General features: G+C 38.8%; 1 protein-coding gene across 3 annotated transcripts in view; it reads left to right on the top strand.

The window, feature by feature from the left end:
• The window catches only part of LOC5575622 (probable Ufm1-specific protease 1), a 39,370-nt gene extending 26,096 nt beyond the window's left edge, over positions 1–13,274 (top strand). For all 3 annotated transcript variants that reach the window (XM_021844005.1, XM_001662060.2, XM_021844006.1), the window contains one exon: positions 12,035–13,274. In XM_021844005.1, coding sequence (XP_021699697.1) covers positions 12,035–12,562 — 528 coding nt within the window. In that variant the 3' untranslated portion in view covers positions 12,563–13,274. The remainder of the gene's footprint in view (positions 1–12,034) is intronic.
• The last annotated feature ends 13,465 nt before the right edge of the window (positions 13,275–26,739 follow it).

The following is a 26,739-nucleotide window of genomic DNA, read 5'->3' as shown; positions in this document are numbered from 1 at the left end:
ACAGAGGAGCTACTTTCAAAATCGTACACTGATCTACGAAACAGACGCTGGGAAAAGGTGCACGACAGTCACAGCGGGCGTCCCACAGGGTTCTATTCTTGGCCCGACTCTCTGGAACGCTATGTATGATGGAGTGTTGAAGCTGAGCTTCCCCCGGGGTGTGAAGATCGTCGGCTTCGCGGATGACGTGGTGCTCGTAGTCATCGGCGAATCACTAGAGGAAGTAGAGATACTTGCTACCGAAGCAGTAGACGCCGTGGAAGAATGGATGCGAGGGAAGAAGCTTGTGTTAGCCCATCACAAAACCGAAGTTGTGATGATAAGCAACCGAAAGGCAGTGCAGAAGGCGAGAATCTCGGTTGGACAGTGTACCATCGACTCAAAGCGGGAAGTCAGACACCTGGGAGTGATGATCGATGATCGGCTGAGCTTCAACAGCCATGTCGATTATGCATGTGAGAGGGCCGTGAAGGTGATATCAGCTCTATCCCGGATCATGCCCAACAACTCAGCGATCAGCAGCAGCAAGAAGCGACTACTGGCGAGCGTGTCGACGTCGGTACTCAGATACGCTGGCCCCGTGTGGGTGACAGCACTGCAGACGAAGAGGAACCGCTCCCGGCTGAACAGTACGTTCAGACTGATGGCCATGCGTGTGGCGAGCGCGTATCGTACGATAGCATCGGAGGCAGTCTGTGTGATTGCAGGATTGATCCCTATAAGCCTTCAACTCGAAGAGGACAGCGAGTGCTACAGGGACCGACGCACGCGGGGAATTCGGAAAAGAGCCCGGGATGAAACCATGAGGAAATGGCAACAGCAATGGGATAGCGCTGAGAACGGTAGATGGACCCACCGTCTAATTCCGTGCCTGTCGACGTGGGTAAACAGAAAACACGGAGAAGTGAATTTCCACTTGTCGCAGTTTTTGTCTGGCCATGGCTGTTTCAAGAAATACCTCAATAGGTTTGGACACGCAAGATCGCCGTTATGCACCGGGTGCGGCGATGTTGACGAAACCCCTGAGCACGTGGTCTTCGAATGTCCACGCTTCGAGCATGAGCGAGCCGAGATGACATCCGTCGTCGGCAATGACGTTAATGTGCACAATATCGTCCAACGAATGTGTGCCGACGAAGAGAAATGGGACGCGGTAAACAGAACTATCGTTCAGATGATGTCTCTTTTACAACGAAGATGGCGAGAGGAGCAGCGGCACTCTACACAGCGGACAGCACATGGCTCTGAATCGTTGGGGCAGCCGGAATCGTCGGACCGACCTTGGCGCTTGACAACTCAGCCTGTTGAAGAGAGCATATGAAGGAGACCAACGGGCGCGACCGGAGTAGGCTAGATCCTCCGCCGGGGACTAGACCGAGTAGAGCGGGCGTAGCGTAATATCGGTAATAAGTCGTCAAGGCGCCTGCAAACCGGAAGTCATCCTCCAACCGGAATTGCAGGACCGACCTCGGCACTTGCCGACCAACATCGCGTCGGAGTAGGCTATGTCCTTCCGCCGGGGACTAGCCGAGTAGATCGCGAAACAGCTCCGGCAAATGGTAGTCGGGGCGCCTGTGAACCGGAAGTTTCCCACCACCGGAATCGCAGGACCGACCTCGGCATCAGCCCGGTCAGCTTCGGAGTAGGTTAAGTACACCGTCGGGGACTAACTGAGTAGAACGCGTAGTTGCACCGGCAAATGGTCGTCGGGGCGCCTGTGAACCGGAAGTTTCCCTCCACCGGAATCGCAGAACCGACCTCGGCATCAGCCCGGAAAGCATCGGTTCGGGAGATCTTCCGCCGTCGGGGAAATCTTCGTCGGAGTAGGATAGATCCACCGTCGGGGACTATTCTGAGTAGTCCGTAGCGAGTCACCGGCTTAAGTCGTCGGGGCACCAGTGAACCGGAAGCCATCCTCCAACCGGAATCGCTGGATCGACCTCGGCACTTCACCGGTCAGCAGCAGTGATGCGGGAACAAACGCGTAACGTTATCGGTTTCGGGAGACATTCCTACGTCGGGAACTCTCCGCTGGAGTAGGCTAGCTCCACCGTCGGGGACTATGCCGAGTAGCGATCGTGACAACCACCAGTTTTGGGTCGTCGGGGCGCCAGTGAACCGGAAGCTACCCTCCAACCGGAATCGCTGGACCGACCTCGGCATCCAACTGGTCCAACCTGGAGAACTCGAGAATCGGCGGATTAACAGCAGGCGCAACAGTTGCGCAGGGCTCTGGCGAGATGTCAGCCCCAAACACGTCGCAGCAGAGCAACGAAGCGTAGCAATGACAGAAGCGGTAGTAGAAACATGGCCCTGGCGCAATGCCAGCAGTACGAAGAGAGCAAGGGAAGTACAGGAGCGTAAGAAGCAAGGAGCAGTGCAGTGCTTAGCACAATAGCCTCCCCCATGAAGTAATGCCAAGAGGCAGTTCCGGGGGGAATGGCTCGTGGGCGAAGGTGGACTTTAGTCGGTATAAAGGAGTCCGACACTCTGGCGCACGATGGACGAATTCGATATGACTAGCCTCCATATCGAACGTGAAACGCTGGGTTAGTTCGTAAATGTAATTTACCACCTTCTAAAACTAAAAAAAAAAAAAAAAAAAAAAAAAAAAACACACACACACACACACACACAAAATTTGTCCCAATCACAGAATTTATCCGTAGAGACATTGTTGCGATCAAAGTTGAGGTGCCAACTATCCGTGGGAAAACGGAGGTATGTATTGCTTCTGCTTACTTTCCTGGAGATGTTGAAGATGTGCCTCCATGCTCTGTCGTTCATTTTGTCAACTACTGTAAGAAAATTAATGCCCAATTTATAATAGGGTGCGATGCAAATGCCCATCATACAATTTGGAGCAGCACCGATATTAATAAAAGAGGAGAAGATCTTTTAAACTACATGTCGTCTAACAACATAGACATATGTAATAGAGGTGATTCTCCTACTTTTGTAAACTCTATCCGACAAGAGGTTCTTGATCTCACGATCTGTAGCGACTTGTTATCGGAGAAGATTGTGAACTGGCATGTTTCTGATGAAGAATCATTGTCAGATCATAAACAAATCCGGTTCGATTTTAAAGCTGGATCAGAAATAACAGAAAGCTATAGAAACCCGAAGAAAACCAATTGGGATCTCTATCGTTTTCATTTAACGAATAAGAATTCGTATAACGGTGAACAGTTCACGACTGTTTCACAACTGGAAAATGCCTCTGATGGGATCATTGACCAAATGGTCTCATCTTATCATGCTAGCTGTCCTATTCAACAAAGGTCATCTAACAGGGATGTGCCTTGGTGGAATGACAAGCTGGCAGGATTGAGGAAGAAATCCAGGCGGTTGTTCAATAGAGCAAAGATCACTTTAGATTGGGTTGAATACAAAAAAGCCCTAACAGAATACAACAGAGAACTAAGGCACGCCAAACGTAAGGACTGGAGACGGGTATGTGAAACCATCAACAACGCTCCTGCAGCTGCAAGGCTGCACAAAGTCCTTTCAAAAGACCATTCAAATGGTCTAGGTTGCCTTAAAAAAGTAGACGGCAGTTATACTGTTGACTCTTCTGAAACACTGGAAGTAATGATGAGAACTCATTTCCCTGAATCGATCCCATATTCGGATGAAGAACAGGTCTCAGATGAGGCAAGACATGTATGGTCGATAAATGCCTATCAGAAAGCTTGTGAAATCTTCACGCCTTCGAGGGTCGAATGGGCATTGAGTTCTTTTCAGCCTTTCAAATCTGCCGGGAAAGATGATATTTTCCCAGCCTTACTGCAACAAGGAAAAGAGACGCTTTGTCCGCTCTTAACCGAAATATTCAAAGCAAGTGTTGCGCTTTCATATATTCCAAAAGCGTGGCAAAAGGTTCGAGTTGTCTTCATTCCAAAAGCTGGAAGAAAGGATAAAACAACTCCCAAAGCCTTTAGACCTATAAGCCTTTCCTCTGTTCTTTTAAAGACAATGGAAAAAATAATTGATGACTTCATCAAGTCAACAAGTTTAATAGAAATGCCTCTTTGTAAATACCAATTTGCGTATCAATCAGGTAAATCTACCATTACGGCGCTGCAGTCGCTGGTAAATAAAATCGAGAAATCTCTTGAAGCCAAAGAAATAGCCGTGGTTGCTTTTCTCGATATTGAAGGAGCATTCGATAATGCATCCTATAGCTCTATGAGTTCAGCCATGGAAGCAAGGGGCTTGGATAAAAGTGTTATCGAATGGGTTATGACCATGCTCAAGGGTCGCACAATTTCTGCTGATCTAGGAGGTGCGCAAATATCTATAAGATCTACGAAGGGATGTCCTCAAGGAGGAGTGTTATCGCCCTTACTGTGGTCTCTTGTAGTAGACGAACTCCTTAGAAATTTAATAGATCAAGGTTTTGAGGTAATAGGATATGCCGACGATGTGGCCATCTTAGTTCGTGGAAAGTTTGATAACACGATTTCCGATCGGTTGCAAACTGCGTTAAACATTACTCTCAAATGGTGTAGGAAAGAGGGGTTAAACGTAAACCCTTCAAAAACTACTATCGTGCCTTTTGCCAGAAGGAAAAAGGTAAAGCTTATACAGCCTTCTTTGAATGGAGTTCAAATTCAATTTTCGGAAGAAGTTAAACACCTTGGTGTTACTTTGGATAAGAAATTGAACTGGAACTCTCATCTGAGCAAGGTCATAAGTAAGGGTACTAATGCCCTATGGTCTGCAATAAAGCCCTAGGAAAAACTTGGGGACTGCGACCTAATATGGTAAACTGGATTTATTCAGCAATAGTCCGACCAAAAATTAGTTATGCTTCACTGGTATGGTGGCCCAAGACAAATGAGGTAACCGCTCAGAAGAAGCTGGCTAAGTTGCAGAGACTTGCTTGTATATCAATGACAGGGGCAATGAAAAGTACACCATCGGTTGCCTTGGATGCCCTTCTTAATATACTGCCTTTGCATCAATTCATTAAACTGCAAGCTGCAAAAAATGCCTTGCAGTTTATTCGTTATAATAAAATACTAGATGGTGATTTGATTGGTCACATGAAAATCATCAAGGAATTCAATTTGAATTCAGATAACAAAACAATAGAAGATTGGATGACAACTAAGACCAACTATGATGTTCCCTTTAACCTTCCAGTCGTCGCGCGATTTATTACCGTTAGAACCACTACGCTGCTGTTGTAAACGAGAAGCGAGGTTTTTTCTTAAGTGTTGTACAAAATACAACAGCGCGACGACTGAAGTGTTAAAGTGGTTAAACCAAGCCGCTATACTTGGGATTCTGGTGGGCCAAGTTTACGTGCAGGTTCTATTGTGTTTTATACCGACGGGTCGACAATACCGGAGCTGGAGTTTTCGGTCCTGGTATCAGCAAGGTAATCGCTATGGGGCGCAGTCCCACCGTGTTCCAAGCTGAAATACAAGCCATCATTGACTGTACAAATGTTTGTCTCAAAAGAAACTATAGGTTTGCAAAGATCTGTATTTTCTCAGACAGTCAAGCAGCTTTGAATGCTCTAAAGGCATTCACATGTAGATCAAAGTTAATGTGGGAATGCATTCTTTCTTTGAAGCAATTGGCCAGTAGGAACGAAGTTACATTGTACTGGGTGCCCGGCCATTGTGGAATTGAGGGGAATGAAATCGCCGACAATCTAGCAAGACAGGGTGCAGCTTCGAGCTTTGTCGGCCCTGAACCGTTCTGTGGTATTCCTGAGTGCACTCTCAGGATGAAACTGAAAAATTGGGAAATGTCCATGGTAGAATCCAATTGGAACGCCACGGATACATCCAAGCAAGCGAAAAGATTCATAAAACCCAGTCTAGCTAAAGCCCGGGCTATACTGAATCTTAATAAAGGAAATCTTAGGGTAATAACTGGCCTGATGACCGGTCACTGCCCAAGTAGGTATCATCTTAAAAATATAGGAAAAATACAATCCTCTGAGTGTCGTTCTTGTCAAGCTGAAGACGAAACTGCTGAGCATTTACTCTGCAACTGCGGAGCATTGCTTAATCAAAGAACGTTAACATTTGGAAAAGGGTTATTAGAGCCCTTGGAAATTTGGCAAGGTAGTCCTAATAGGGTAATAGACTTTATAAAACGAGTTGTGCCCAGTTGGGACAGTGTGACACATCAACCAATGTCTATCACATCTCAATTGTGAAAGGATATTTGATGAGCATCAAATAAAATATGGGTCATACCACAATATTCCTAAATAATAGAAGCAGTGGTTAAAAGGCTCTACAGATGAGGGGAAAAAAAAAATATAATTTCAAGCTGGTGAGATGATAAGAAACTGAGGGTGGGTTATGAGCACAATCAGACCCTTGAATGTGCAATGTAGGGATACTAATGGGAAATGCCATTGACGATTAGTGATCTTCTACGAGGTTTTGGCCATGTGTGAAATTTCCATAGGTTTCACATTTTTAATATTTTTGAATATTTTAACATCAAATTACATTCTTTATCTTACTCCTAAAACACTCAAAACTTTTCAAAATGTGAAAAAAAAATCAAGTTATTACGTATGGCGAAATGGGGAACCACTATGGCCATAACTGGTACACCTACCCTACTTTAGTATTCAGATAGTTTAAATAATTGGTACGTGTATAATATCGTAAAAAAACCCGAAAAAGATTGATTGATTTGATTTTTTTTTATTATAGGGGCTTTTAGCCTTAGGCGAGTTTATCTCTTAAACCCGAAAAAGGATCAATTTTATACGAAAATATCGTATTTGATTTTAGTACACTACTGCGACCTCACTGGATCGAATGTAGCTTGATCTATACCAACATAGATGGTAGCAACTGTTTCATGACAACAACTTTGATCGTGAATTGGAATCCCCCATTTGGCTTAATAACTTTATTGATAACTTAATTGTTGGCTCCAGTATTATTACTAGAGGGCCGCAAACTGAAGTATACCTACATTGATAACTAATCATCTAGGAATGCATAAAAATTACTTATTTGAATGAATCACATCTTGAGACATTTAAACCGAATAAGTTCTCTAATTGTAGATATATCATCTAATTGGACTGTCGTGCAATCTGGTTCTGCCGTACAATTTATTACATATGATACAAAACACAATCTTCCAACTACTAATTCAATGCCTTCGATCGTGTTGAAGTCGGTCTTCTCCGGAAGGGATAATCTGTAATCGAAACCACACACATTGATTTGCGGGTACAGTGGACAATCGACCCAAACAAAGAAAATGAAATGGGAATGAAACAATTCTGCGTGATCGCCAGCAATTAACGACAAGTGGCCACACACCGACGAGACAAAGCCCTACCCGACCAGATTGAAACTGCAACCAGCTGGCAATGCATTATACTCTACTGGTGTTTGCTAGAGCACAAATTAGCAACTCATGCCGATGGAATTATTCGCGCTAGTCGGCGTGCATCACAAAAGCCGTGAAATTCCGCGCACATGTAATTCAAATGATCGTGACCAATTGGATTGATATGTCTCCTCCGCGTCGTTGTCGGTCTTTGCACGCACGATAGCAAGTGTTCGCCAGACTGTTACTCGTTCTATAGCGATGCCGAGCTACTGGAATTGATGACTGATGGGAAACCGGCTATGGATGGTGGGAAAATCAGATCAACAAATGACATATGTAATAGTATGTATAGATAGGCGCCTACTTTAAGAAGGAATGTCTAATTTGTATCGACTCATCAATTAGTGGATACAAGCCATATTTGCATATCCTACTTGTTGTACATACCACGTGTATGGAAGTGATGAACTTAGCTGATACCGCGACAAAAAATCAGTCTAGAAATCGCGAAAATACCTTTATTTTTGAGCATTCCAAAACGCACATAGGGCCCACTTACTTTTCTCTTTGAACAATCCTCTGAAATTCTTTGGAAAATGGAATTAATGAACTCACTACAATTATTAGTAGTTCCTCATTCAAATTTCAACCAATTCGGACTACCAGAAGCAGAGATACAGAGACTGGAACTTGGGCATTTTTTTTCATAAAGTTATGATCATTTGAAACTGGGCAAAATTTTGCCTATCTCAATCATTTTGCCTATCCCCTGTAGTTCTTGAATTTTCCTAAGGGGCCGTCCATAAATGACGTAGCATTTTTTCGCTGATTTTTTACACCCCCTCCCCCCTCTTAGCATTTCGTCACAAATGCTGGTACTTCCCCCTGGAAAATACGTAGCATATCGAGCACCCCCCCCCCCCCCCCCCCCTTTTTTATTTTCCTTAGTGACTGGGTTGAAACAAAAAATTGGAATTGAGAAGTTCAATACAAAGTTTGATATTTATTACTGACTGAAATGAAAGGATAATCTATTCTAACAGTTTGATATACAGTAGCGCTCAAAAGTAATTTGAAAAAGTTTTAAATAAACATTTTCCTTGGTTTTGGTTTCCAGTTTCTTATAGACTAAATTATATTACTATTGCTGTTCTTACTATAAAATAACAAGTTTACTATAAAAAATGTGAAAAAAATTGATTGAATTGATGAAGCTCGTTACTGTCGAGTTAGGGTCCAATATATTTTATAATATATTGAACAAAAATTTCGTTATATTGAGCAATTCTCGCTGAAACCAGGCCGCCATCGGCACCCATCGTTAGAATTCCAATTTTATGTCTCTGATCGCAAGCTTTCGATAAAACTTAAGGGTGGTCCTTTTTGTTTTCTCAAATTGGTGGACCCCTCGTACGCCAGCTAGCTAAACAGTTTGTAAAAAAGCCCATTTTTTGATAAATCTTGGGTATTTCTTCACGTGATATGTCTCATATTTCCCTTGGAACACATACCAAACTTAATGGCATCGTATAGAGAAAGGATATAGCTTTCATTTGAAGTTAAAAAAAATCCGGCGGCCATTTTGAATTTGGCCGCCATCTTGAATTTTGTTAGAAAAATCGTTTTTTCACCATTAGCGCACCGCTCGTTTTGAATTCTGAGATTACCATCAGAAAGCTGAGAAAAAATTGCGTAAGATAGGCTACAGAAACTAGGTGTGCAATGGTATTTACCCTATGAAATGAACGATTTTCTAAAACATGTTCCACGATTTTGACGTATATGGCGAGTGCAATCAATGCAAACATCATTTTTGGTACAACAAAGATACAAGTTTTCAATAGTTGATGTATTTTGCGAGTCAGATGAAGAATAGGAGTATTATTTTGAGTGAAAAAATCTGGCGGCCATCTTGGATTTTGACGCCATCTTGGTTTTAAGTAGTAGAATGAGTTTTCACCTTGATAACACTCAACATGTTGAATTTTAATGCCACCGTTACACTTACTATTCTTCTTGTTCTTCTTTTTCCTGACGTTACGTCCCTACTGGAATAGAGCCAGCCCCTAAGCTTCAAAAATAAATTAACAAGTAGAATTTTTTAACGCTTATTTGCCACCTGAATGATTGTTCTGCATATCTGCGAGTTGAAAAATAGCATTAATTCTTTCATTTATTTGGTATAAAACCATTGATAGAAATGAACAATCTGTTGAACAGCTAAAATAAGATAAGAAATAAAGAATCTGTTTGTTTTTTAACGGAGATCTATAATTAATTAAACATGAAGAGCGCTGAGATGGTAAAAAATCATTCTACTGCTAAAAACTAAGATGGCATCGAAATCCAAGATGGCCACCAGATTTTCCAAACTCAAAATGATTCACCTGAGTTTCGGCATTACGTCCACATTAGAACAAAGCCTGCTTCTCACCTTTCAATTTCGCTATTTTTCACATGCATGTTGGGTGTTAGTAAAAATAATACTTTATGATTCAGAAAATCAAGGATTTTTTTTGCTTAAAAATTTAATTTCCAGTCTAAATTAATGCATTTTGGAAATGTTTTACGTTAAAACTACAGATATTACCACAAAACATACTAATGTCCCAACGCACAATTTATAAACTTCATTCGATGACAAAAAAGCATATGGTAAAAAAAAATTGTTTATTTCAATCAATGTTTTTGGACGGTTTTTATTCATTAAATTTATTTATTCATAATAACTGAATTCAAAGATATGTCGAAGAAATATTCTGTTATTAAAAATCGTATTATAAAAGAAAATTCCTATTTAATAACCTGTATTTATAACTAATAAAGCTGAGTATCAGGCTCGGTTCCACTAGGGACGTAACGTCAGGAAAATGAAGAATAATAAGAAGAAGAGTATACGTAACCTTGTTTTTATTGGTAACCTTTAAATTCGACATGCTGAGTGCTATCAAGGTGAAAAATTCATTCTACTAGTCAAAATCAAGATGGCGTCAAAATCCAAGATGGCCGCCAGATTTTATCACTCTAAATAATACTCCTATTCTTCATCTGACTCGAAAAATACACCAACTATTGAAAACTTGTATCTTTGTTGTACAAAAAATGATGTTTGCATTGATTGCACTCGCCATATACGTCAAAAACGTGGAACATGTTTTAGAAAATCGTTCATTTCATAGGGTAAATATCATTGCACACCTAGTTTCTGTAGCCTATCTTACGCAATTTTTCCTCAGCTTTCTGATGGTGATCTCAGAATTCAAAACGAGCGGTGCGCTAATGGTGAAAAAACGATTTTTCTAACAAAATTCAAGATGGCGGCCAAATTCAAAATGGCCGCCGGATTTTTTTTAACTTCAAATGAAAGCTATATCCTTTCTCTATACGATGCCATTAAGTTTGGTATGTGTTCCAAGGGAAATATGAGACATATCACGTGAAGAAATACCCAAGATTTATCAAAAAATGGGCTTTTTTGCAAACTGTTTAGCTAGCTGGCGTACGAGGGGTCCACCAATTTGAGAAAACAAAAAGGACCACCCTTAAGTTTTATCGAAAGCTAGCGATCAGTGACATAAAATTGGAATTCTAACGATGGGTGCCGATGGCGGCCTGGTTTCAGCGAGAATTGCTCATTAGAGGATTGTTTTTTTAAATTATTCGTTGTTAGGAAATAGATTTCAATGAAGATGATCAAGAAAATATATTAATTTGAAATGAATCATCGTTAATATTATCCAATTTCAAATCATTTTATCAAACAGTGGCCTGATACATAAATGATTACACTTGAAATATTTGGAATGTTTAGGCAATTTTAGCGATTATTAAACTAATACAATAATCTCTCTTAATATTTCAGTTGATTTTCATTATCGTTTCCATACTGAAATAATCTTACACAACCTATAATGAAACCGTTAAATAATAAAAATTCTTCAAATTTCCGAGTTATTAACAAAATTTAATGATAGCGCAATTTTGTTAACACTCGAATCTATTATCCTCATTAATATTCAGGCTATTCCATCAAGAGCATTGATATATCAAAACAAATGATGAGTTGATTGGGTGGAAATCTCCTGCAACATTGAAGGCATAATTCACGAAATAAATATCTTGCTTTAAAGGTAATATTTGCCAAGAAGAGCATATTTTATTTTCTTGAAGAAATAAAGCCCCAACAGAAAATATGGATAAAACTAAAACGGCTTACTTTATGTCATGTCAACAAATGGCAAAAAAATGTACTCCAAGTAGTTAGAGCATTGATTTTTCTTCAATTCATTAAACTTATTTTGTTTATTTATAAATTTATTAATTTAGACGCGAATATAATATAATATTCACATAATTATTTAAAGCTTCAAAACATCTGTTTGATTGCATTTATCAAGAAAATCTAAAGTTTCATAGATATTTTTACAATCTTGTCATATGGATGTTTTGAAGCTTAATCATAATTTTATAACCCAAGTTTATAAGTAAAATAAAAGAAGTTTCATGAAAAATAATTGTATGCAATTTTTTTCAGCGCCTTCCTTTTTACGGACTTGATTCAAAATGCTACGTCCACTAGCTAGGACCCCTCCCTCCCCCTCGTCACACTTCGTCACTAATTCGTGAAGACCCCCCTCCCCCCTAAAAAGCTACGTCATTTATGGACGACCCCTAATCACATTTCTTTGTTACATCTCTTTTCTAGGGTTGGGGCTGCGGATACCGAACGCTGCAGTCAATTTGCTCTTGGATCATCCAGAATAAAGGCGTAGACAAGGAGGTGCCGAACATTCCAACCATTCAGCAAACGTTGGTCGAGATAAAGGACAAACCGGAGCGGTTTTTCGGCTCTCGTGAGTGGATCGGTACCCTGGAGGCCATCTACGTGATTGATACCTTGTTCGACGTTTCGTGTAAGGTTATCCACATATCGAAGAAAGATAGCATTACCAAACATAGCGATACGCTGAAGGAGTATTTCGAGCAATACGGTGGACTGATCATGATGGGAGGAGACATGGACGCAGCATCGAAGGGCATCGCTGGAATCCACGTGAGTGACGATCAGGATACGTACCTGCTGGTCATCGATCCTCATTTCGTGGGCAAAATCAAAACGAAAGAAGAACTCTACACGAAGAGCTATGTAAAGTGGCAGAAAGTGGATGAATTTGTGGACAGCTCGTTCTACAACCTCTGTCTTCCGATGTTGAAGGTGAAAGATGCTCCCTAAAACTTGCATGGATTATTTAAGGCGTAGGTATAGTAAGCATTTAACGCGAAATTTCACATGTATTAGGAATTATGCATCACTTACCGAAACGATCGCACATATTGAAAGCGATATAATTGGAGCATGATTAATAGGAAGTACGCCGTATGAAAGACGTATAATGTCAAATTGTTCTCAACAGTTTTAGGGTATTGAAATATCTGCAAGAATATCTATTTGTCGCGTAGATTAATATAAGGGTTCATAAAGCCGTAATTCACCCCCACTTTGATGAAGATGAGAACACCTTTTACCTGTCAATGGTCGTGTTTTGTATTTAAATCCATTGATATGCCCAGAAACAACAAGCGACACATTGGGTTGTGAAAGGATGCGCGTCAGCATTCAAACCCGTAGGTACGAAAGTCAAGATGGCAAGATGTTTGTATCTAGAGAATTCAAGAACCGCAGCGAAAATAGCTAGACACTTTTGGCATGGCCGCCGCGTACATATATATATATTGTGTTGGAGCTTTTACATTTGCCCAAATTTTACTGATTACTTATGCCTATTCAGATTTATGTTTAGAGCAGGCGGGTCCAACCTTCTTGGAACCCGGGCCAAATTTCAAAAACAATGTCGCGCGGTGTTTTTTTTTATTCATGAATAAGCCATTCAAACAATTTCGTAACATAGAACCAAAGTCAGTTAGTAAAAAATGTTCAGAGATCCGCAAAAATCTACAATAATCGTATTCAAAAACTTTTAAAAAGCTAATCGTGAATGCTGCGAGAAGGGTTTTATAAGAATCCTACTAAGGTTTCTGTTACTAATTCTGCTCGGTGTTCTGCGAGAATTGTGCGCCGGATTTTGTGAGAATCCCGCCAAAGAGTAATTTTGATTCGCCTATGCTATGTTAATCCCGACGTAGAACAACTTTGAAGCGTTTTCTGGAATCTGTGAGAATACTGTACAGAATTTACTAAAGTCCTGCTCAAAATTTCGTCTGAAACTCACCCTACCCTGTGGAATTCATGCTCCGATGGTAATCTTGTCTAGGATTCTGTGAAATATCCTAGTAAAGATTCTGTGAGAATCTTGCCCAACATTCTCACACAATTTTGGGCAGGATTCTCAAAGAATTTTTACTACAATATTTAAGTTCATATTGTGTGAGAATCCTAACCGAAAATTCACAATAACTCTGCAAAATTTCCATTCGAATCCTGCTCAGGATTTTACGTAAATCGTTTTTAGGATTCTACAAAAATGAAGGCTATGACTGATTCACATGTATTGGATCAATTTATCCTTTTCGTAGCAATTATTATTCAAAAATCAAGAATTAATCATTCAATTATCAGCAATCAACTAAACTTTGAAACCCCAAACAATTGCTATGAACAGTTTTTCACTGCTTTTACAGTAAATAACAGTGATAATTTTGCACGAAGAATGCTTCGGTATGAGCAAAAATTGCTTTTTATTTTTTTGGAAAAGTGTTTTAAGTGTGTTTTTTGAAAAGCTTTAAGCAAAAATTTAGTGAGCAAAATTTAAAAAAAAATGATAATAAATCTTCGAGCTGTTTAGTAGAATACCTAACTTCGGTTTTTTCATTCACTTTCAAAAAAAGTTTTTGTCAAAGTACCTACGAAGCATTGCCTATCTCGAATGCGCCATAGAGAGTTTTAATTAGACGTGTACACACAGAGATATGGACAAAACAATTATGTATGTTTTTCAGGGGGTTAACCCAAACTTTTCCACGTCAGTGTATTGTGCTTTGCATGAAAAATGCACGAAATGCGATTATCTGAAAATGTCGATATACCGTTGCAGGATGATAAAAATCACCAAATGTTTCAGATTTTGCAAATTTGGAATATTTGCGTCCTTAAAGGACGAAAACAATCCAAGCCTACTTGAATTTTGATGTTGCGTTTGAATTGCGCGTTATCGTCGCCGCTGAATGTGGATTTAAAATGAGCGCCGCAATATATGAGAGGGTTAGAAAACATAGGAAATAAGTGACATAAACTTATTCTGGAGAAGGGAATGTATGAAAATTCAGTGCTGTGCAAAAACATGCGTGCCAATCCGAAACTAATTCTCGAAAACTTATTCAAATAGTCTCAAGTCATGAAAGTAAACACAATTAGTTTATCGATACTAAGTGTTTTGCAAACGAGATTCTATACGTTCCGCTCTAAATCAACGTGATTTTTCACTTTTAAAACGTTGAATTTCAGAATTTACGAAACGGCGTAAGTAAGATTTTCAACTTTCGCAACCCGCTCCGTTGTATGGAGAGACAAAGTGACTTAACCACGAATCAAACGTCGTAAGTAATTGAATAAAACGGATGCATCATTTTGTCATCAGATTATTGTGGGAATTTAATAGAAAATCCCTAATGTTTGAACGCAAGCTGATTGCATGCAAAATTTAGGCGATGAAAAAAAGTTAAAATAGAAATTTAGTTTTTAAAAGTTATAGAAGACAGGTTGTGATGCTTCTTAACCCTTAAAATCCCGAGACGAACCTTGAATTTTTAAATGGCCACAACTCGGAGACTAAGTAAATGCGATTAGTTGGTCTGACAATCCTTGGGTGAGACAACCCCCCTAACCCCTCCACCTTTTCTAGGTAACGGAAAGATTGAATATGAAGAGTCCAACATTGGGCTCAAACAGATATCTCAAAATCCAAATGAGGTAGAATGTTGGGGTCTTCGGCACAGTTATTAAGCAGATCAAGGACTATCTGGCGATGAAATATGAGGATTAAGATTTAATCCGCTAGGTTGCTTTAGTGACAAATGTTTATCAATTGTTCATAACTCAATCAGTTAGAAGGTTGGTGTATTCGGAAAAGATGTTGAGCAGTTCAAGGACTATCTGGCGGCTAAGAGTCTGATTGGAAAATCATTCGCTACGTGGCGCTAGTAAAAATAAATTTTCAATCTCCTTTACCTCAAGAGCCTTATCAGCTAGAAGGTTGATGTCTGCGGCAAAAATATTCAGCAGATTTAGGATTTCTGTTGGTGAAGGGTCTGAATTCATCCACTAGTTGGCGCTAGTAAAAATAAAACTTATATTCTCTCAATCTATTCTACCTCAAGATTTTTAACAACTAGAGGTTTGATGTCTCAGGCAAAGATATTCAGCAGATTTAGGGCTATCTGAAAATGAAAAAAAAAATATTGCCGATCAGAAATTATTATTAATCCGTTACTCAAAAAGTTTTGAAGTGTGCCATAGTCTAAAGTTGACTACCTTAAACGATAATCAGATTTGGAATGGCTGTTCAATACCGTACAGACACACGACCGTTTCAAAACCGAACAATATTGAACACGAGCAAAATGAGCAGAGCATGATTGACTGCACGCAGTTGCTATTCCGTTATTGCAAGAACAGCTATACTAACACAGGGAACCAATAAAAGCTACTCAGGTTAAGTAGCATCCTCATCCTGTAAGTACTCTGCTCTCATTATAACAACAAACAATAACGTTCGAATGCAGTTCAATTTGGGGATGGGAGGGAAATATTGACGTGTTACTTGTTTATGGAAGCCAAGGAGTCCTCTGCTCTTTTACAAGTAAACACTGGGAGTTTGGATATGGGGTAGGGTTGGATAAAGGATTCGTTTTGGCAAACTATAAATATACGATTAAAAATAAATGCGCCTAACCGGATTCGTGATATTACTCGATAAACGCATTGAACGCCGAACAAGTGTTATTCACTCGCCCCCACAGATACCCGCGAAAAGGTCGAAGGATCAACCAATACTAACCAATCGCGGAACTTTTGGGTTAATTCTACGAGTGGCGTGAGGTGACAATTGTCGGTGTCGTATAGCGAGGTGACAATTCTCGACTCGAGTGAAGTGACTCGCCGTGCAAATCAAACGGAGAGCCACTTCACTCGAGTCGAGAATTGTCACCTCGCTATACGACACCGACAATTGTCACCTCACGCCACTCGTAGAATAAACCCATTTTTTCACTACTACGCGAACGACGCGCGACATGTTTGATCCTGCCGAAGACACCAAACTTCTAGCTGATAAGGCTCAGAGAAGAATGAAGATATTTTTTTACTAGCGCCACCTAGCGGAACAATGCTCAACCAGACCGCCAGATAGCCCTTGATCTGCTGAACAGCTTTGTTGAAGATATCAACCTCCTGGCTGATAAGGATCTTGAGACACAGATGAATGATTAAAATTTTTTACTAGGACCACCTAGTGGATGAATTCTCAATCAGACTTTTTCCGTTACCTAGAAAAGGATGAGGGGATGTCTCACTCAAGGATTGTTAGACCCACTAATCGTATTTACTTCAAAATTTATTTCAAATTAATTAATTAGGGGTCAATTATTTTCTCAACTCCGTCGATTTGAAAAAAAGTAATCGAGAATTGTGCGTGTCCCATTCTTTGCGAGTACCTTAATCCGGGGTAACATTCACACTTAAATTATTTCACCGACCTCAGTAAAATTTTTCGCCGAGAACCCAACAGCTGAGAGCTCGGTAAATTTTAATGCCGAATTTCGGTACTTATTTTACCGAGATTTCGGCAATCCGATTTTTTTGCCGAGATTTCGGCGAACGTTACCGAGATCTCGGTAAAAGTTTTACCGAGAATCGTCAAACTATTACCGAGATATCAGCTGTTGGGTTCTCGGCGAAACCGTTTAAGTGTGTTGATCATTTTTTTTAAAATATTTCTTAAATATTTCGTTTGAAAATGCAAATGTTGCAAATTTTATATTTTTAAAACAAGTACTGCCAGCCATAGCTCGTGAGTCGTGACTACAAACTGCATATTGTTTTTTTGGAAGATTTAAGCATGTTTAAAAAAAGTTTTAAGTGATTTTTTTTATTTAGCTGATATGGGATAACTATGTAAACAATATTCGGTAATATTGAAAATGTCGTTACTTACTCAAATCATGCCCCCTGAAGCCGAATATGAAGGCCAAACGCTTACAAGTCATTAATTTTTTGAGTTATTTTAAAATTTAAAAACACCCCTAACCACGGAAAACGCCTAAAGGTAGGCAATTTTCTAAGGGAATTCTACATTCTTTACAGTAATTCGTTAATTTTGCCTAATTGAGCATACTTATGAAAGTTTTGACAACGGAATCGTTTTCGGCGATGCCATTTTTAGTAAGAACCGCATTTTCCTTGCTCATATCGTTTGCAGTACTTATGTGAGTCAAGAATCTTCGGTAGTGTCATCCTTACCCATTGAAATCATTGTTTCGAAAAGTTGTCAGGTAAACGCAATTTTCGCAAAAACTTCACTTTCATTAGCTCATGAATATAAGAAAGAGAAGCACCATTCCGATCAATGTTACCCCGCTGATCAATGATACCCCGGATTACGGTAAACTCAAAGCAAGGTGCAGCAGGAGACAATTTGTTTTTGTGCGAGACAAAGCAAAGAACAATCTCTACTCTTTCAACCTCAACACAAAAATTCACTGTGGAAAATTTCAGCAAGGTATGCTTTGAACTCGGACTAGCTTAATATGTGCTCTGCAAAAACCTATAGTTTTGTATCTTAGGGCTGATTCACAAATTTCATAACGCCAAAATTTACCTTTTTTGACATCCTCCCACCCCTCGCAACGCGTTTTGTGAAAATGCATTTCAATTTTTCTATGTGTTGTAACTTCTGAAGGACACCCACCCACCCCCTACAGCGTTATGAAATTGGTCAATGGACCATTAATACACTCCCGTGCAAATGTTTGGGTTCACCCCCTCGAAAACATACAAAAGTGTTCAATCCATATCTCTGTGATTACGTGTCCAATTAAAACTCTCTTAGCCGCATTCGAAAGGCGAAGAGTTATTCTTACTTCGTATTTATTTTTCCAAAAACATTTTTTGAATATTGTATACTAAATTTTTACTTAAAGTTGTGACATTTTTCAAGTAACACACTGAGAAAACAAAGCTAATTTCCTCAGCAATGGATCGACCAAAACTTTAAAACAAGGTGTCATTAGAATCGTTATCTTATATTCTTTGAAGAATACTCACGAAATTTTTGTGGAAAAACCTGAAAACTTTTCAAAATCAATGAAAGAGTGAGTTAAGTCATCGTGCAAAACTTTGGGTTCACCTGAGCCGCACGCAAATCATTTTTGTCAATATCTCTGCCATTTTTCAACCGATTTTAATAATTCATAGTTTTTTCAAATGCCAGTAATGGCACATATAAGATTGGTTTGAGATTTCACAGATTTTTAGTGTTTTGAGTAAGTTCAGGTGAACCCAAACTTTTGCACGATGACTTGATTCACTGTTTCATTGATTTTGAATTGTTTTCAGATTTTTCCGCAAAAATTCCGTGGGTGCTCTTTAAAGAATATAAGATTACGATTCTAATGACTCCTTGTTTTAAAATTTTGGTTGATCCAATGCTAAGGAAATTAGCTATGTTTTTTCAGTATGTTTTTTTTTAAGGTGAAGGTGAATCGAAGCCAAACCTCAAATTTTCAAGAGCACGGATCTGGAGAACCAAATCTGGACAAACATTTCAAAAGGGCACATCGACATTGGTAAACATTGGCTTTGCAAGACGCTGTTGAGCCCAATTCAACTCGATCACACTCACCAATACCACTATCAGGTAGAGCTAACGCCAATCTCTCTGATAGTGGTGTTAGTTTGCGTGGGCGGGCAAAGAAGGGCTCAACAGCAACGTTTCTAAAAAAGGCTCAAGACCTCTTGGGCCCTTTTCAAATGTTTGTCCAGAAATATCCGTTTGAGCTGAAAACTTAATCGATTGGTCACTCGCTCACCTTAAATGTCACAACTTTAAGTTAAAATTTAGTATACAAAATTCAAAAAATGTTTTTGGAAACATATATACGAAGTAAGAATAACTCTTTGCCTTTCTAATACGGCTAAGAGAGTTTCAATTCGACGCGTAATCACAGAGATATGGACTGAAAACTTTTGTATGTATTTTAGGGGGTGAACCCAAACTTATGCACGGGAGTGTATTTGGTAGGGTCAGAAATATAAGGTGGTAATAAATTATGTTCATTGTGTTTAAGAGTTTTGACAGTCACATATGAAATGAATTCAAGTGGAAATTTTGACGCGTGTACGAAACGCACAACTTGATACCACGCAGTCAATCGCACATTGCGAGTCAGCACTGCCAGGGTGCATTGAGAAAAGTTACTCGAGCACATCTCTTTCGAATTTAAGGTGCTGTCTTGCAGCAGCGCGTGTAGCACCGAAAGAGATTTGAGTATTGAAATTGAGATCGATGAAGAGAAATCGCTCATGTCAGTTAGGCCCTATTGAAGTAACAGTGCAGAATTACTTAAAATATTGTTAGAAATCTTTCGAACAGTAGATTTTTTTAGTATATCAAGCATGTGCTACAATAAGCACGTAGGTTACATGATAGATTTTTTTTCATCGATCTTCTCTTCTGTGAATAAATTCGGCAAGACGGCCTTTGCGTAATGGAAGCAGATCACTACTTCTAAAACACTTCTGAAGAATTGTCATAAGTTTTTCACAGGCTATAATACTGTATCAAGAATCAGTTCAAGAATTCAATTGTAACAAGGACATTAAGGTGGCCTACTTTTAAATGAAAAAAAAAAAAAAATCAACATGAAAATTTTTAAGTTACACTCCCTTAATTTGTTGATTTGGAAGAGCTTCATAAACTTGACCGGAATCCGTCAATTTTATATAAAGAAAATTGACTAAATATATGTGGAATCACTTTTTCGACCATCCGAATTGTTCCAAATTGTCCAACATTTTCCAGTAAACACTATTTTTTTGAATATGGGGAGTCTTGTTCCCCTGTTTCACTAATGCACTGAAACCAAGTAAAGGATCACCTTCAATATCCTATTTCTAATAAAATGAAAGTTTCCAATTAGAATGTTTTTGCACAACAAATATTGTTTTGTATTCAAGTTCAGTGATCAAGTGTCCCTTCAAGTACTAAAAATTTGAGGCGATTTGTTAAAATATATGCAAACTTATCAAGATTTTACAAAGCCGTACAAAAGAACTTTGTTCAATTTTATTTGAGTTAATTTGAACAAACTGCTCCTAAAACATAATTCTTCATAATATCTAAAGGATTTTCAGCTTTGACATTGTCTTTCGTATGAACGAAGTATTGCATAAAATTATTTCGTGTGAAATTGGTTTAGATTCCGAGAAAATAGGGTAAGATCAAGTCTCCCCGGGGATCAACTCTAGAGTAAGGTGGGGCAAAAGTTCGACCTTAGTGGTATAATCAAAGTTTCCAGGAAAACAATAGTAGTTAAAACAAAACAAATACCATACAGTGAACCTTCAATATATTGGCTATAATTTTGCTGAACAAACTTGTGTCAAAATATTTACCCATTTTTATTTATAACTGTTTCAAAATTGATTGTCTTATTCGAACTTTTGCCCCACCGGTGGGGCAAGAGTTCGAATCTAGTGTGGGGCAAAAGTTTGCTGGCTAAAACACAAAATATCGATCCTTTTATGACAGGCATACTTTACACCAGCCGTAAACTTAAATTTGACGAAAAATACATACTAAATTTTCATCAAAAAAATGCCCAAAACAAGGTTAATTGTAATATACTTAAAAATAGCAGTTTTACGCAAAACTAAGTGGAAATGTAAAATTTTGGTGACTGTTTTCACACGATCAGACAAATTTAACTAAATTTGAAGATAATATGTGGATTTTAGGCAATTTGCAAATTTTTCCGTGATTTTATACATGGGTCGAAGTTTTGTCCCGCTGATTCGAACTTTTGCTCCACTATGGGCCAAAAATTGTTTTCAAGCATTTATGCAAAAACTAATACACCTCCAAGCAACCTTACATAAAATATTGAACAAGATTTTATCTTCAATTGGTTCCATGCAACGAAAGTTTGACCAAAAATTACAATATTCACGTCGAAAAACAACAAATAGCCATAACTTTTCCAAAACTCAAACTTTTTTTTCTAAAGTTTTCTCGGCTCTATCAGTTCTAAGACAGCTAAAACGACTTTTGCTTCTACTTCTACGACGTTTCGACGTATATTTCGCCTTCTTCAAGGGTTTAGAGGCTGCGTTTTATTGCGTTTTGTCGCCCTTGAAGAAGGCGAAATATACGCCGAAACGTCGGAGAAGTAGTAGCAAAAGTCGTTTTAGCTGCCTTAAGACTGATAGAGCCGATAAAACTTTAGAAAGAAATTAGTCATCACAGTCGAAAGCATTCACCAAATCTCAAACGATTTTTATGATATTTGGATTGAAAGTCCCTTACTTGAATAGCATTCGAACCATCATGACATTTATAAGATTTGTTTTGAATTGAGCTAGAAATCTTAAAAAGAAACTCTTACCCCACTCGAACTTTTGCCCCATTTTACTCTATCAAGGCTTAACAAGACAGGATAACTGTATGATATCTTAGGTTATTGGGAGACCTCAATAACGACCCGTTGAGGTCTCAATTCACAAAATAAGAAATTATAAGGAAATAGCGAAGTTTGGTTCAAGGTGTTAACTAAACCCCATTACTACAAGCGGGCTGTACCAAAAATATGCCAACATAATGAGCAGAAACCTTTATTATGTAGCAAGTTCAAACTAAAAGAAATGAATCGATGCGACCCTATGAATTGTGAGATGCTCAATAACGAACACGTTGGAATTGATATACCTTGTCGGTAGTAGTCGAATGTTTAAGATAGTTGCCACTGGCTCGATCGATCTATATATCATCACATATTAGCACAATAATAATAAAAGTAGCTTAGCCCAGCCAAATTGAATAAAAGAAAAGAAGTCGATGTAAACATATAAAGAATTTACATATAATAGCAAAATTTAGCATACATCATCCGTAAACGTAGAATTAATTTATTTATAACTAAATCAACATAGCTGAAAGATCGCATTCGGACGACTAAAACAATTTCGAAGCAGTCTGTAGAACATATTTACCGGAAACTTAATAATTACTAGAAACTCATATCCATTCTCAATGTGTCAATTGAGAAACTCGAAATTGGTGTTTTGATGGAAACAAAAAAAAAACAGAAAAGATTAGCTCCGTAGAGCGTGAAATTGGATTTCAACATAGTATGCCATAAAAATGTGTAAACGACAAGATGTGCACCGACGACGCGACCACATCTCTCTATATATCTCTAGTCTGCAGTTGTGGTCCGCGGATGGATCGTTCACTGCCGTGATTCATATGTTCATCGATACTTGGTAGAATCGGTTCGAATTCGATCAATACTCCTCGGTAGCAGTTGTTTTACAAATGTAAAGATAAAAGGACCAAAAATTTGTACCCGATTAGTAATAATAACTAACTGCGATCGTATCATCTGAAAGAAGCATTTTCTTCAAGCTGATTGAACTGTTATTTGATAAAAAAAGAGAGGTAATTTTAGTTGCTGAAAAGTATTCGTTATTTACTAAATATTTATTTTATTGTTGATTATGTGTCATAAAAAAAGAGGAAATAATTATTTTTCATATATATGTTCAAGTGTAAGTGAAGTTTTGTTTGATTATTCCATCCGAAATCCTGCAACCAGCCTACAATACTTGCTCCCAGGTCCTGTTGCATTTGGTCAATCAATGATAGTTCTAAGCGCTCATCGGTCGAATACTCCGAGTGCTTGTCCTCCTCCAGCATGGTCCATGTACAGAAGGTTCATCTGACCTTCGCTGACCTGATCTTCTGTGCCTGTGTCCTCTGCGCCATTCAGGTGCTCATTATAGTGCAGCTTCCACCTTTCGATCATTATGCGCCCGTCCGTTCTCTGTACATTTCGGCTCGCTACTTGAAACCAATGCGTAATGCTAGGCTTCTGGTAGAATCTCGGTATCCATTCCACCTTGCGTTGGCAGCCTTGTTTGTCCATCTTTTCATGTCCTGGAGAGGTACCTTGGTTACGCGTACGCCGTGTCCCGGCGAGGTCGTCAGATGTGTTCTCAGGTGCCTTCCACAATATCCAGATTTCAAAAACTTAGCCGGTAAGTATTAGGATGGGTTGCCCACTAGCGGTAGTAGCCGAGATAAACAGCGGAGAAGATAGAACACAAGGACTTGAGCTTCTCGTAACGTTAATTTCAGAAGTGACCATTCCTACGATACTGTTCGATAAGTGAGGCCTCACACGCATGACTGGAACCAAGATATTATTAAGCTTGAATGAACCTACAATTTTCCTTCGCAGGGTTTTAGTTTATGACCTAACTTTTTAAGAAATTCTTGAAGACGGGGTTGGTGGTCTAATGGCTACCGCTTCTGCTTTGTAAGCAGAATGTCATGGTTTTAATCCCAGGCCCGTCCCTTTCCTCGTAGTTGTATCTTTCACTTGTTTCTATCTTCCACACCTGGCCACCTGCAAGGTGGCCGATCTATTAGACATTATACTGTTGAATAAGTTGTAGCAGCTCAAAACGAAGAGTGACCTATCAATCATTGTATCGGTCCAAATTAGAGTGGAATAAGCAAACATTGTGCACACTCAGCTGCATGGCTGAGCACAATTATAATCTGCTAAAGACAACGACCTTTGCTTCTGATTTGCATATGATTGTGCTTACAATTAGTATGTATCACAGTTGATCTATCACAGTTCATAGCATTTGCTAGAACCAGAAACAGACAAAGCAACCGTTACCCTACGCTTCCATTCTTCCATCATTATAGAACGCCTTTTATTACGCCTTATATATAGGCAATGCCCAGACAACCAAAAGTCGCATAACAATTTATGTAATAAGTCGTTTACTTGTGCGAATTACATCACACCCGCACAACATGATGAATGAAATCATTTTATTGATGAATTTGCTCGCATATAACGCTATTTTCTGAGTTCATCAGTGCATTTTGTTTCATTCCGTATAAACGTACAAAGGAAGTCGAATCAATCCGCATCAGCTGTCAAATCAACTTGGTTATCATAAACTAAGTCGTATAAGGTTACAAATTAATTTGTCATAAAATCTGCACACTCGCATTGTATGTCAATTTTCATCATATAAATTATGCACATATATCGCCTCCACTTTAGTACGCATAAGGCCTTTTGACGACATCTTATACGGAATCTTTGCGCATATAAGCATCGCATCGCATAACGCAAAAGGTGATTTCGTTATATGAACATTTCGGTTGTCTGGGTAGGGTGGTTCGAACAATCGTTTTTGCTCCACACCGCTCATTCGGCTCTAGATTAAATTCTGAGTATTCTCGCTAAAGTTGAGCTGATTTGGATGAAAACTGAGACTACACAAGCCCTTCAAAGTTTATATGGGAATTACTATGGTAAAAGCAAACAAATCCCGAACACGTTTTTGTCTCAAGCACCAAAATACCGCTATTTGCTTAATTTAGCACGTCTTATTTTTGAAATATTGGCTGTTGAAAAAGCAGAATTTGACTATTTCAGCCAACTTGCATGTAAGTTTACCAGCTTGTATGGCATTTTATCTGGCTAATTTGCCACAGAATTCAAACTTCATCAGTTACAGAATACTTATCAACAAATATTATAAACTTATATTTGAGATGTTGAAGGTTTAGACAAATGTCGTATTTTCCTATACAGGGGAACATGGTCCAATTTTAACAAGTAACAGGCCATATCTTTTCAGCACTATGAACGACATTAAAAGTTTTATGTTTTTGTTTTGGTGAGTTTAGTGAGCATTGGTGAGCATTGACAAAAACTACCTTCAATGATCCATTCGGACCACCCTATATTTTATCATTTTATCACAGACAAACAGATGTAACACTTATAACAAATCGCGATCAACATGTACGCCCAATGCTGAAATTACTGTGTTTGGACGATGGGCCAACATGTGGCGGTAGTGTGTAAACGTCAAACACGTACAAAAATGATGCAAGCGCTGCAGGTGGTGGATTGACCACCTACCATATATTTGAATCGACCGTTAAAAAGGTGGTCGATGGACATCGATGAGAGTGTGACATCTGTTTGTCTGTGATTTTATGCTATGGTAGTTGAAAGATATAACTCCGATTTGTTTGGTATCAAAGCTTATTGAACTTCTTCTATGAGCGCAAGCATTAAAATAAACACAATGTGTGAAAAAATTCAATTTAGTTTGAATCAGAACTACCGTCGTTGGGGGTGACAATGGGTCAAAAAGGGATGTGTACGATTTATTTATTGAATAACTATCGCAATTTAACTCCAATAAACTTCAAATTTGGTGTGCATGTACTTTGATGGTACATTAACAACTGTTCAAAACATTGAAGAAAAATATTTATTCACAGCGGCACCACAAGTGAATGAAAAATGACCCAATCTCACCCCATAGAGGGGGTGACATTGGGTCACTGTACCATGCCCACACAGTTACGGATCACCCACAGTGACGGATCACTTTGGTGTTCAACATCGGATAACTCGCTCAAAACATAAACGTTGACGAAAAACTTATTTTTCCCATATTATACTATTTGTCTTCTACCATTTGTAATGTTAAGCACAACATTCAACCGCTAAATAATGGTGTTTTTGACAAATGGTTAGTTGGTACCACACAACTATCATTATATGAAAGAATCATTAGAAAAGCCGTCAGCATTCATAAGCTCCCACAAGTGGTAAAATTTAAATGTTATAGCATGTATTATGCTCGTTCGCTTCGATTTAGAATGAATTCATCTTTGAAAAACATTTTACATGAATTTTTATTCAAAACACCGAATATTAGCACTTCTAACTAGTGATCCATAATATGGACCAGGAAATGATTGTTTACCACGGTTATGGATCACTTCCAAAGAATGTAGATTTCTGCTATTTTATGCATTGGATTCGACACTTTCAGACAATAGCACTAAGGATAAAACTAATAAAACATCAAGGTTTGTAAATTTCATATTTGAGCAGGCAAAAATGGGAGGAAAACTTGGTGTGGAGCGGAAACAGTTAATGTCTCAGTTACTACAATGCAGTATCACAATAAAAAGGGCATTTTACCCTTGTTTCCAGCTCTAACACTGTTATTTTTTTGCAATAATAAATGACACATTGTTAACTTTCGCCATACCATGCAATACAGATGCATTGAGTTGAAAATCTCTTGATTTTGCGCACTGATCCGTAATATGTCACAATTTGATC

This window comes from Aedes aegypti, chromosome 2 (assembly GCF_002204515.2).
Source record: "Aedes aegypti strain LVP_AGWG chromosome 2, AaegL5.0 Primary Assembly, whole genome shotgun sequence".
Classification (NCBI taxonomy): domain Eukaryota; kingdom Metazoa; phylum Arthropoda; class Insecta; order Diptera; family Culicidae; genus Aedes; species Aedes aegypti.
Note: the sequence above shows the minus strand (reverse complement) of the source record. Positions and strands in the feature narration are given on the sequence as shown.